The sequence below is a fragment of the Hyla sarda genome, chromosome 1 (genome assembly GCF_029499605.1).
Source record: "Hyla sarda isolate aHylSar1 chromosome 1, aHylSar1.hap1, whole genome shotgun sequence".
Taxonomy (NCBI): Eukaryota; Metazoa; Chordata; class Amphibia; order Anura; family Hylidae; genus Hyla; species Hyla sarda.
The window spans coordinates 110693128-110706090 of NC_079189.1; the positions used below are offsets into that span (position 1 = coordinate 110693128).

A 12963-nucleotide genomic window follows, 5' to 3' on the forward strand; every position below is an offset into this window, starting at 1 on the left:
CTATATAACAAGCAGCATCTTCCACAATATAATCCTGGGTCTCCACTGATCTTAAGACACTCTCTGAAATCCAGATCGGTAGAAAAGAAGAAGTAGTAACACAATGACAGGGGAAGAAGTAAGTTATATTCACTGTTATGTAGAAGTCTGTCTAGATGCTCTTGTTATTTTCTGATAAAACTTCTAAATTGTCCAAATGAAGATGACGTAGAATTGCACTATGGAAAGCAGAATAGATTTGCACTCATCTCTTTTTCTCAGAAACTTCTATGTATATGACTTCTTTCTACTGTGTTTATTACAACAATTTGTTTTTTATAGTTTGCTGTAAACTTGTTCAGTGCTTCATTGTAGAGCAGCAAAGAGGAGGATGGACAGTCATGACTAATATTATCCTTGAAATGATTCATTTATATTAGCCCTTTGTCAATAACACATAACTGCATTTTGCAGCCATTCACCTATTTTATCCTATTGTATACATTTTAGACAGCTTTGTTTTATGAAAAATGGGGCAAATATTTCAGACATATATTCACAGAAAGCATGCATGAGTGTATGTTATTTGGTGCATATATTCTATATTGATGTATACACACCAACATGAATTTATTCTGTACAGGACATTTATGACAGGTGTTTGTGTGTGTGAATTTTCTTCAGCTATACTTTTATAGTAATACCTAGCATACTTACTATTTGACTTTGGCAAATATTTGCAGTGTTGCATTTTAGGCTCTGCTCACATGTTTACTGGAGTCTCTGTTGCAAATTCTGTCAAATTTTATCAGCAAAATAGCGCTACATGGAGAAGTATGTTTCTATTTAAATACCAGACTCCATATTGAAACCCGGCAGACCCTACTGTAAATCAGTGAGATCTGGTGGTGTCCGTCATGTGATGAATCCAGCACTATGTTGGGGTTTCCATTAAAGGGAACCTGTCACTAAGTTTTACCTTATATAACGAGTGGCTACTAAAGATGAGCAAACTTTTGAAAAATTCGATTTCAAATTTTTTGAAAAAATTTGTTTTGATCCAAATTTATTTGTGGTGAATCTATATTAAAAACAGCTATTTCTGGCCTACATAGAGCCTCAATAGGGGTGTAGAACACTTTGCTTTGTTCTAACACGCATAAGGAGTGTGCTGGGGTAGTCAAATAATACTGTTATTCAGAATAACATGCAGATTACCAGAATCGCTTTTAGAATCACTGTCACTGCAATGACACAGCGTGGAGGTGGTGGCAGCATGAGGAGACCATATAGTGGCTGAATGACACAGCTTGGATGAGGCTGAAGAATGAAGGGGCCATATAGTGGCTTAATGACACAGCGTGGAGGTGTTGGCAGCATGAGGAGACCATATAGTGGCTGAATGACACAGCGTGGAGGGGTTGGCAGCATGAGGAGACCATATAGTGGCTGAATAACACAGACTGGAGTTGGCGGCTGCATGAGCAGAACATATAGTTGCTGAATGACACAGCCTGGAGGTGGCAGAAGCATTAGGAGACCATATAGTGTCTGAATGACACAGCCTGGAGGTGGCATCAGCACAAGGAGAACATATGGTGGCAGAATGAGACAGCCTGGAGGTGTCAGCAGCATCAGGAGTCCTGAAAGTGACCCGTGACAGAGTGGTGCGGTGGGTGACAATACCAGTACCCGGTGACGAAGGTATTAGAAAAAATTAGAACTTGGCATTAGATGTGTGGCATCAGGCGGGTGGCAGGATCAGAATAGTAGTTGAGGCAGGTATGCAGAAGAAAATGGTCTCTTTTGTCAAAGTCTAAGTATTGAGGAAATGCATTACGTAAAACTTTACTTTTAATAATATATTTAGGATAAAATATATGCACCCAAATTTTTCTTTTAAATCAACAAAAGGAAAGGTGTGCAAAAGCACCATATGCCACCTACACCACCAAGTATTGATGTATGCAAAAACCTCTAAAAGGTGGAAGGGAACAACGTATGGTCCATTGTAACCGGTGGGGGTAAAAACTTCCCCTGTAAGGCCCTACTTTTGCATTATTAATTTCCTTCTTGGCAAGTGTTACTCACATTAAAAAGGGCGGCCCAACACAGGTACCTCTCCCTATTTCCACCTACAAACACTGCCATTTCCCAGGGTTTTTAGGTGGAAATAGGGATTGGTTCCTGTGTGGGGCCGCCCATTAAGACGAGTAACACTTTCCTCGAAAAGGTAAAAAGGGAACAACGTATTGTCCATTGTAGCAGGTGGGGGTATAAACTTCCCCGGTAAGGCCCAACTCTTGCCCTATTCCCTTCTTGGCAAGTGTTACTCCCCCTAAAAAGGGCAAAGAACCCTGGGAAATGGCAGTGTTTGTAGGGGAAAAAGGGAGAGGTTCCTGAGTGGGACCACCCTTTTAAGGGCAAGTAACACTTGACAAGAAGGGAATTAATTATGCGAGAGTAGGGCCTTACAGGGGAAGTTTTTACCCCCACCAGTTACAATGGACCATACATTGTTCCCTTACACCTTTTTAGAGGTCTTTGAATCACATCAATACTTGGAGGTGTAGGTGGCACATGTTTTTTTTTTTTGCACACCTTTCCTTTTGTTTGATTTCAAAAAAATTGGGGTTACATATATTTTATACTTAGAATATTATTAAAATTTAAGTTTTACATAATGCATATCCTCAATACTTGTGGTCTGATGTGTAGGAATGTCTGTAACTGGGGATCAGTGCCTTAAACATGTGTAACACTATCCATATTTGTGAAGTGTTTGTGTGGCACCTTGGTCAATCTACTCTGATGCATCAGGCATTGGTGGGTGGAAATCCTGGCTGATCCATGCCTGATTCATTTTCACAAAAGGTCAGTCTCTCCACATTTTTCGTGGACAGACGAGTTCTCCTTGGTGTTACTATGGCCCCGCCGCACTAAACACCCACTCTGGCAGGACAGCTTTTCCAGGGCAAACTCTGCTAGCTGCGGCCACAAAGCAAGTTTGGTTGCCCAGAAGTCCAGCGGATCTTCAAGGTGTGTTGTCAGGATCATGTCAAGGTATGCCACCACCTGCTGGTTCAGGTCCTGCTCCAGGTCTACCTGCTGCTGATGAGTTGCTTCACTATGTGGGTGAAGAAAGCTACTCATCAGCGACTGTAGACTCAGGCTGCTGCTGATGGAGTTGGTACTACTCCTGCCACCCCTCCCCAGCAGCCATGACAGTGGAAGGTGAGTGCAGAGAGCCCCCCCCTCCTTGAGTCAGACCTGCGAGAGGATGGACGATGGCGCAGATAGGCATTGACCAACTGACTACGTAGGATGTCTCTGTAGTTGGTCAGTTTGTCCTCCCTCTCAGTGGGTGTAACAAAGGCCCCCATTTTGTGCCTGTAGCGAGAGTCCAATGAGGTGGAGAGCCAGAAGTCATCCCGCTGCCGAATGGTGACAATTCAGTGGTCACTACGCGAGTCTCCAGTGCCCTGACTAACCATTGTTTCCAACACGTGTTGTAGTAGATGAAACAGTGGAATTTCGTTGTTTATTCCATAATCCTGGCAAATAATTAGTAATGTGGCTTCCTCAAAGGTCCTGAGCAAACGGCAGGTGTCATGTATGAACTGCCATTGGTTGACATTGAAGTTACACAGGGGAGTCCCACTATCTGTATGAGTGGCTGAAGTGCATGCAAAGTTTCCTACCCATTTTTAGGATGCCTTGCAGATGTGGGGAACACTTCAGGAACCGCTTGACAACCAGTTTGAACACATGTGCCATGCAGGGCGCATATCTCAGGCTTCCTTGTCGCAGCACAGACAAGATATTTTTCCTGTTGTCGGTCACCATGGTTCCCATTTCTTACGTTTTCGTGGAGTAAGCCATGATTCGATTTCTTGATGAATGACTTTTTTTAGCAGTTCCTCCCCTGTGTAACTCCATTCACCAATGCAAACCATATTAAGAACAGTGTGACACCGCCGTGCCCTGCACACATGGTATGGTGGAGGGGCACTGAGACTTGTCCGTGCAGTGGAGGCTGAGGCGATGGTGGAGGATGAGGAGGCGGATTCGCACACTGTCGCAGGACCAAAGGCCTTAGAGCGTGGAGGCGGAAGCGGATTGACCTGTCCAAGTTACTGTTGTGGCTGTGCTGGAACCACATTCACCCAGTGGGCCGTAAAGGACATGTATTGTCCCTGACCATAGTTACTGACCCACCTTCTATTCCACAAAATTGTGCAGGACTAGTACTGCCTTCTTTGCAAAAAAATGACGGCTTGGGACTCTCCATCTCGGCTCGGCACATGGTGCCATCATTGGGACCCTGGCCACGCTTCACCTTTTGTCAACATATCTTGCATATGGTCAGGTTAACATCCTCCGGATGCTTGATGAAAAACTGCCACACATCCGAGTAGCTGATTTTCCCACCAACAGTCCGCACTGATTGACTGCTACTGCCACCAACTCCAGGAACCCCTGTTCCATTGCTTCCTAGGAAGGTAGGCAGCCGCTTAGCAGGTGGTCTACCCCAAGCACGTTTGGCTCCAGACTTTCCACTTCTGCCACCATGCTGACTGCCAACCATGCTACCACCCTGCTGGCTCAGCTGCTGCCTCACGGGCAACCTGCAACCCTCTTCTCCTGATTATGATGAAGCCCTTTCTGCACCAGGGTCCCAAGTGCGATCAGCTTCATCTTCATCCAGTTGTGTCTACGCATCACTGATGTCCTCCTCAGGTTCCTCAAAAGTGTCTGCTTCAGGACCCTTATCGCTCGCAACACCACCTCCCATGCCACTCTCCTCATCACAACTTGCCCGCCTAGCGGAGGAAGCGCCGGATATCTCCTCCACTTCTTGGCTGGGCAGTAGCTGCTGACTGTTCTCTAGTAGATCGTCCTCACTAAATAGTGGAGCTGAACCCACAGCATAAGATCCTTCTGTATGGGAGGGAACAGCATAGGACAGAGGCAGTGGGAGGACAGGGACTGCTCCCGGGCCATGCCAACTGAGGGTTGTGTCTGAGCAACCCACCAACTGTTGACTGGGGGTGTTAGATGTCACTTGTGATGAAGTGGAAGAACGTGTTAACCAATCGATGACCACAGATGGGCTGCTGGTCGAGACATGACCGCTAGCTGATAATGGTAGCTCAGGCCTCTCACTGAAACTTCTGTTGTATCTCTCCCCTAGTCTGCTGTGACCTCTGCCTGATTAATTTAGGCCTCTGCCACTCCTCTGTGCATATCCTGGCACTTCTCTGCCTTACATACTTAGTGCGTATATGAGGGGAGTACAATACGCTCCACTATTCTTAAAACAGTATTTGTCTACAACACCAGCAGGTGTGTACTTTTGGCTGGCCTTTCACAGTATCTAGGCCCTTAAGACTTTAGCAGGAACAAAATAGTACACCACTTAGATGTACGTATGTGGTATGCACTTTTGAGGGAAGGACAATGTGCTCCAGTACGCTTAAAACAGTATTTGTCTACAACACCAGCAGGTGTGTACTTTTGGCTGGTCTTTCACAGTATCTAGGCCCTTAAGACTTTAACAGGAACAAAATAGTACACCACTTAGATGTACATATGTGGTATGCATTTATGAGGGGAATGCGCTCCAGTACGATTAAAACATTTGTCTACAACACCAGCAAGTGTGTACTTTTGGCTGGTGTTTCATAGCATATAGGCCCTTAATACTTTAGGAACAAAATGGTACACCACTTAGATGTACGCACAGATTACACTTAATAGAGGACAATATGCTTTTAGTGCTCTGCTCACCCTAACTGGCTGGCTACTATTTGCTTTTCAGTTGTTGTACACCAGTGCTGCAGCACACAGTCGCTGTGTACTACACCCATAATTGCACTTTCTCTCTCAATTTCCCTTCCTTCCCTATTAGTGCTTCTAGGCTGGATTTGGGCTAGAGGTGAATTGCTGCTGCAAAAAAGCTTTTCTGTGCAACACACTGCCCTCTGTCCCTCTCTGCAATAGAACGCTGATGTGGCTGGGAGGTGAATCGCTGCTTTAAAAAGGTTTTTCTGTGCAACACTCACTGCTCTCTGTCCTCTCTTTCTGCAACAGAATGCTGATGTGACTGGGAGGTGAATCGCTGCTGTAAAAATGCTTTTCTGTGCAACACACACAATTCTGTCTGGCCCTCTCTCTCTCTTTGTAATAGAACGCTGATGTGACTAGGAGATGAATCGCTGCTGTAAAAATGCTTCTCTGTGCAACACATACTACTGTCTGTCCCTCTCTCTCTCTCTGCAATAAAAGGCTGAAATGACTGGCCGCAAGATGGCTGACGATTATATAGGGCTGTGACATCACAGGGGTGGCTGGCTGCATGTGATTCAGGGTCATCCCGCCTACCCTTGTTCCAACCTTCCCACGATTCTTTGCCCCATGTCCTCACATGTGGAATACACCATTTTAGATGCCCTGGAGCCTCAGCCGCACTAAATGGAGTTTAATGAAGCGATTAGCATGATCGAATTGCGGTAATATTCGCATTCGTTGCGTATCAAGTTTTTCCTGAAATCCGAAACGAATTCCCATTCGTCAGATTAGATTCACTCATCCCTAAACATAGACATATTAAAAGTTTGATCAGTTGGGGTCTGAAAGTTTAGAGCCAAACCTACCAGTAGAATGAGCCAGGTAAAGTGCCCACTTAATGCGGTCTCTCATGGCTCTGTGTCACCAAAACCAACATGGTCTCATAATGTAAGTCTGTGGGACTGTCTCTCTCAAATAGACACAGAGCAGGGAGAGAAGCATGCAGCCATGTGATCAGATGAGTCTGAACACTCAGACCCCTATGTCCTTAATACTTTAGTACTTAAAGGGGTTCTCCCTTGCTTATACTGTTTTTTGTTATTATGTTTGTGTGTTATGCGTGTATAAGTATGTGTTTTTTTATGTGTGTTGTGATTATGTATATATGTATTTTTTTACCTTTTGTGAAGATCCGGAAGCTGGCCCCTTTTTCTTCCAGTGGGTTGCTGTGCACCTTGGCCTCCGCCATGTTGTGTTCGGTAAGTGGGATCTTCTGACATCCGAGGCAAATTTTTTCTTCCTGTTTCTTCCGTGGCTCAGCGACGAATCTGCGGCTTCTTCAGGCGCATGTGCAGGTAGTTTTTTTTTTTTTTTTTTTACCAATAAAGTTTTTTTTGTCTAATTGACAAACTGTCTGCGCTTGCGCGAAGCTACGCTATTAGCGTAGACCTAACGTACGCTACGCTGTTAGCGTAGCACTTGCGTACTTGTGCATGCGCAGACAGTTTGTCAATAAGACAAAAAAAACTTTATTGGTAAGAAAAAAAAAAAAAAAAACTACCTGCGCATGCGCCGGAAGAGGCCGCAGATTCATCGCTAAGCCACGGAAGAAACAGGAAGAAAAGATTCGCCTCGGACGTCAGAAGATAGGAAGGACAGAAGCAAGAACACACCCCCGACATCCCACTTACCGAACACAACATGGCAGAGGCCGAGGTGCACAGCAACCCACTGGAAGAAAAAGGGGCCAGCTTACGGATCTTCACAAAAGGTAAGAAAATACATATATACATAATCACAACACACATAAAAAAACACATACTTATACACACACAACACACAAACATAATAACAAAAAACTGTATAAACAAAGGAGAACCCCTTTAAAGTCCATGTGTGAATCCACCAATCCCAAGGGAAATAGAGGCACATATAAAACCAGACGGACTTACTTTAGGTAATTTTGATTGTGAAATAAAAGAATGGTCCAGCATCCAGTTAATGCACCTTATAGTTTATTATAGCAATATAGTGTACAGATAAGGCAACATTTTGCCCCATGAAACAAGTGTGGGTCGTTGTCAAAGCTTTGCCATATGTTGAAATCTTGCCTTTTCTGTATACTATGTTGCTATAAACTATAAAATGCATTGATTGGATTCTGGATCACTTTTCATAACACCATATCCCTAGCAATAGTTTTATTTATAATGACTAGTACAAACAATATATGAATAAGGTGTATATAACATGAACAATTCAGCTTTAAATATTTACACTTATTTTTCCTATAGGTGAACTATAGGTAGATGCTTGACAAGTACCTAGGGACGTATAAGTAACTACAATTTCAGAATTGCTCCAGAATATAAAGATCATGGATTATATTCAGAGGAGTCGAACTGCTTATTTACCACAAAGGAAAAGAAACGAAGCAAAACTAAATTTTTTAAAGGAAAATACCGTCATTGGGATACCGAGATGCTTCACTTCACCAGCTAGTTTGACACAGGTATATACAATGTATAGATTTTCACATTTTATTTATGTTGAAATAATATCTGCACCCGTGTGGTTGATAGGTCTTTGTTATGAACATTATGAATACAGTTCTTGTGTTTGTCATCATGGTCAGACTTGTCTATGAAAGTACTGTCTATGGGGGAGATTTATCAAAACCTGTCCAGAGGAAAAGTTGCTGAGTTGCTCATAGCAACCAATCAGATCGCTTCTTTCATTTTTGAAAAGGCCTCTGCAAAATGAAAGAAGCGATCTGATTGGTTGCTATGGGCACCTCCGCAACTTTTCCTCTGGACAGGCTTTCATAAATCTCCCCCTATGAGAGTATTGTTTCTGAGTGTTTATGAAAAATGTCAAAAGTTTTTGTTTTTTAAATAAAACAGATCCACTGTGATTATTATGGTGACTTTGTTCAATTCTCAAAAAAGACAACTAACAAGTAAAACAGCTTTAAATAAAGCTAGTAGATGGGGAGAAGTTTAGAGATCCAACTTAGTAACTATGATTATCATACCCATCCAGATTGTCTACAAATTTTTTGTGTTTTCTTTGTGTATGCATTCCTTTTCTGGTTGTTTTTATTAGAGAAGACCATGAGAATAGAGATGACTGTCACGATGCCGGCTGGCAGGAGGTGGATCCTCTGTGCCAGAGAGGGATTGGCGAGGACCGCGCTAGTGGACCGGTTCTAAGCCACTACAGGTTTTCACCAGAGCCCGCCGCAAAGCGGGATGGTCTTGCTGCGGCGGTAGTGACCAGGTCGTATCCACTAGCAACGGCTCACCTCTCTGGCTGCTGAAGATACTGAAGATAGGCGAGGTACAAGGGAGTAGGCAGTAGCAAGGTCGGACGTAGCAGAAGGTCGGGGGCAGGCGGCAAGGTTCGTAGTCAGGGGAGATAGCAAAGGTACTGGTACACAGGCTATTAAACACACAAGGAACGCTTTCACTGGCACTAAGGCAACAAGATCCGGCAAGGGAGTGCAAGGGAGGAGACTAGATATAGCCAGGGAACAGGTGGGAACCAATTAAGCTAATTGGGCCAGGCACCAATCATTGGTGCACTGGCCCTTTAAGTCTCAGGGAGCTGGCGCGCGCGCGCCCTAGAGAGCGGAGCCGCGCGCGCCAGCACATGACTGCAGGAGACGGGAACGGGTAAGTGACCTGGGATGCGATTCGCGAGCGGGCGCATCCCGCTGTGCGAATCGCATCCCCAACGGCCATGGCAGAGCAGCGCTCCCGGTCAGCGCTGACCGGGGAGCTGCAGGGAGAAAGACGCCGTGAGCGCTCCGGGGAGGAGAGGGGACCCGGAGCGCTAGGCGTAACAGTACCCCCCCCCTTAGGTCTCCCCTTCTCTTTATCGGGTAACTGCCTCCCCTGGGATGAGGACACCGGGAAAGGATGGAGGGATTCCTCAACGGCAGGCAGAACCGCAGGAGTAGGAATGGGGAGAGAGGGCAGAGGGCGAGACCTGGCACGGGGCAGTGTGACACCAGGACGAGGGCCATGAGGGGACACAGAAGCTTGCCTGATGGAACTGGGAGGGGGGGAAGGGCATTTCCTGTGGCAGGCAGAGTCCTTAATGACCTTAGGGGGACCGGATACAGGAGGAACCACAGAGTTACGGCAAGGGTTACTGGGAACCGGTTTTAGACAGTTCTTGGAACAAGAGGACCCCCAACTCTTGATCTCCCCAGTGGACCAATCCAGGGTTGGGGAATGAAGTTGAAGCCAGGGAAGTCCAAGGAGAATCTCCGAGGTGCAATTGGGGAGGACCAAAAGTTCAATCCTCTCGTGATGAGATCCGATGCTCATAAGAAGGGGCTCCGTGCGGAAACGTATGGTACAGTCCAACCTGGCTCCGTTGACCGCGGAAATGCGGAGTGGCTTGACAAGACGGGTCACGGGAATACGGAATTTATTCACAAAGGAGTCCCGAATAAAATTCCCAGAAGCTCCAGAGTCCAGGCAGGCCACGGCTGAGAGGGGAGAGCTGGCTGAAGTGGAAATCCGAACAGGTACCGTGAGACGTGGAGAAGCCGACTTGGCATCAAGAGACGCCACACCCACGAGAGCAGAGTGCAAGCGTGCATTTCCCAGACGTGGAGGACGGATTGGGCAATCCACCAGAAAATGTTCAGTACTGGCACAGTACAGACAAAGATTCTCTTCCCTACGGCGATTCCTCTCTTCCAGGGTCAGGCGAGACCGATCCACTTGCATGGCTTCCTCGGCGGGAGGCCTAGGCGCAGATTGCAGTGGAGACTGTGGGAGAGGTGCCCAGAGATCTAAGTCTTTTTCCTGGCGGAGCTCTTGATGCCTCTCAGAAAAACGCATGTCAATGCGAGTGGCTAGATGAATGAGTTCATGCAGGCTAGCAGGAGTCTCTCGTGCGGCCAGAACATCTTTAATGTTGCTGGATAGGCCTTTTTTAAAGGTCGCGCAGAGAGCCTCATTATTCCAGGATAGTTCAGAAGCAAGAGTACGGAATTGTATGGCGTACTCGCCAACGGAGGAATTACCCTGGACCAGGTTCAGCAGGGCAGTCTCAGCAGAAGAGGCTCGGGCAGGTTCCTCAAAGACACTTCGAATTTCCGAGAAGAAGGAGTGAACAGAGGCAGTGACGGGGTCATTGCGGTCCCAGAGCGGTGTGGCCCATGACAGGGCTTTTCCAGACAGAAGGCTGACTACGAAAGCCACCTTAGACCTTTCAGTAGGAAACAGGTCCGACATCATCTCCAAGTGCAGAGAACATTGCGAAAGGAAGCCACGGCAAAACTTAGAGTCCCCATTAAATTTGTCTGGCAAAGACAGGCGGAGGCTAGGAGTGGCCACTCGCTGCGGAAGGGGTGCAGGAGCTGGCGGAGGAGATGGTTGTTGCTGCTGTAGCTGAGACTGAACTTGCTGTAGCTGTGACTGTTGCTGCTGTTGCTGTGACTGGAGTTGCTGTAGCATGGTGGTCAAGTACGACAGCTGGTGCTCTTGTCGGGCGACCAATGTAGGGAGGTCGGCGGCAGCTGGCAGAGGAACTTCAGCGGGATCCATGGCCGGATCTACTGTCACGATGCCGGCTGGCAGGAGGTGGATCCTCTGTGCCAGAGAGGGATTGGCGAGGACCGCGCTAGTGGACCGGTTCTAAGCCACTACAGGTTTTCACCAGAGCCCGCCGCAAAGCGGGATGGTCTTGCTGCGGCGGTAGTGACCAGGTCGTATCCACTAGCAACGGCTCACCTCTCTGGCTGCTGAAGATACTGAAGATAGGCGAGGTACAAGGGAGTAGGCAGTAGCAAGGTCGGACGTAGCAGAAGGTCGGGGGCAGGCGGCAAGGTTCGTAGTCAGGGGAGATAGCAAAGGTACTGGTACACAGGCTATTAAACACACAAGGAACGCTTTCACTGGCACTAAGGCAACAAGATCCGGCAAGGGAGTGCAAGGGAGGAGACTAGATATAGCCAGGGAACAGGTGGGAACCAATTAAGCTAATTGGGCCAGGCACCAATCATTGGTGCACTGGCCCTTTAAGTCTCAGGGAGCTGGCGCGCGCGCGCCCTAGAGAGCGGAGCCGCGCGCGCCAGCACATGACTGCAGGAGACGGGAACGGGTAAGTGACCTGGGATGCGATTCGCGAGCGGGCGCGTCCCGCTGTGCGAATCGCATCCCCAACGGCCATGGCAGAGCAGCGCTCCCGGTCAGCGCTGACCGGGGAGCTGCAGGGAGAAAGACGCCGTGAGCGCTCCGGGGAGGAGAGGGGACCCGGAGCGCTAGGCGTAACAATGACCACAGAATAAAGACCATGGGGAGATTTATCAAAACCTGTGCTGAGTCAAAGTTGCCCAGTTGCCCATAGCAACCAATCAGCTCACTTCTTACATTCTTAACAAGGCCTCTGCAAAATGAAAGAAGCGATCTGATTGGTTGCTACGGGCAACTTTGTCTCTGCACAGGTTTTGATAAATCACTCCCCATATCCTTAGCATGCTGTGTTTTGCAAAAAAAAAAAAAAAAAAAAAAAAAGCAAACCTCAAAACAATACAACAGATTTCTAAAACAACACAAATAAAAATATTGTGTAATTAGACTTTATAGTGATTATGTACTGTACTTTGAAGTAACATTTGGCTGTGGAATTTTTTACATTCCCTCTCCCCGATTCCCTCAAAAAGTAGCTATGTTTTAGCCAATGATACACACCAAAATGTTCTGTAATATGTCCTGGTAATCAGATTAAAAGGTTACTTGAATATTGCCATGGGCAAATGGTAGCAATGAATCATCGTATTATACTAGTGTACACATTCTTCAACACAAAGACAGAGATTTATCAAAGATTGAGCTAATTTTCCCGTATATTTGGGGCAACTTTGGCACATCTCCGCTTGTCTGAAACTTTTTTTTGCCACTTTCTATTTGTTTACATCCCTCCACTGAAAATTTCGTCTTGTTCTAGACATATTTTCACTTTTCATTTTGCATTGCACCCTAATTTATCAACTGCGACTGTCGCAGATCTATGCTCAACTGATTAAAAAGCTCCAGGAATGTACACCAGCTTCAACCTTGCTTACAGTGCATAGTAAAAGTATTCGGTTCCCTTGAACTTTTCAACCTTTTGCCAGATTTCAGGCTTCAAACATAAATATATGAAACTGTAATTTTTTGAGAAAATCGACAACAA

General features: G+C 46.3%; 1 protein-coding gene across 1 annotated transcript in view; it reads left to right on the forward strand.

Annotated features, from left to right (window-relative positions):
* The window catches only part of LOC130357501 (uncharacterized), a 137862-nt gene continuing 124899 nt past the window's right edge, over positions 1-12963 (forward strand). Inside the window, exons 1-2 of the mRNA XM_056560198.1 lie at positions 1-118; positions 8064-8281. Coding sequence (XP_056416173.1) covers positions 8147-8281 — 135 coding nt within the window. The 5' untranslated portion in view covers positions 1-118; positions 8064-8146. The remainder of the gene's footprint in view (positions 119-8063; positions 8282-12963) is intronic.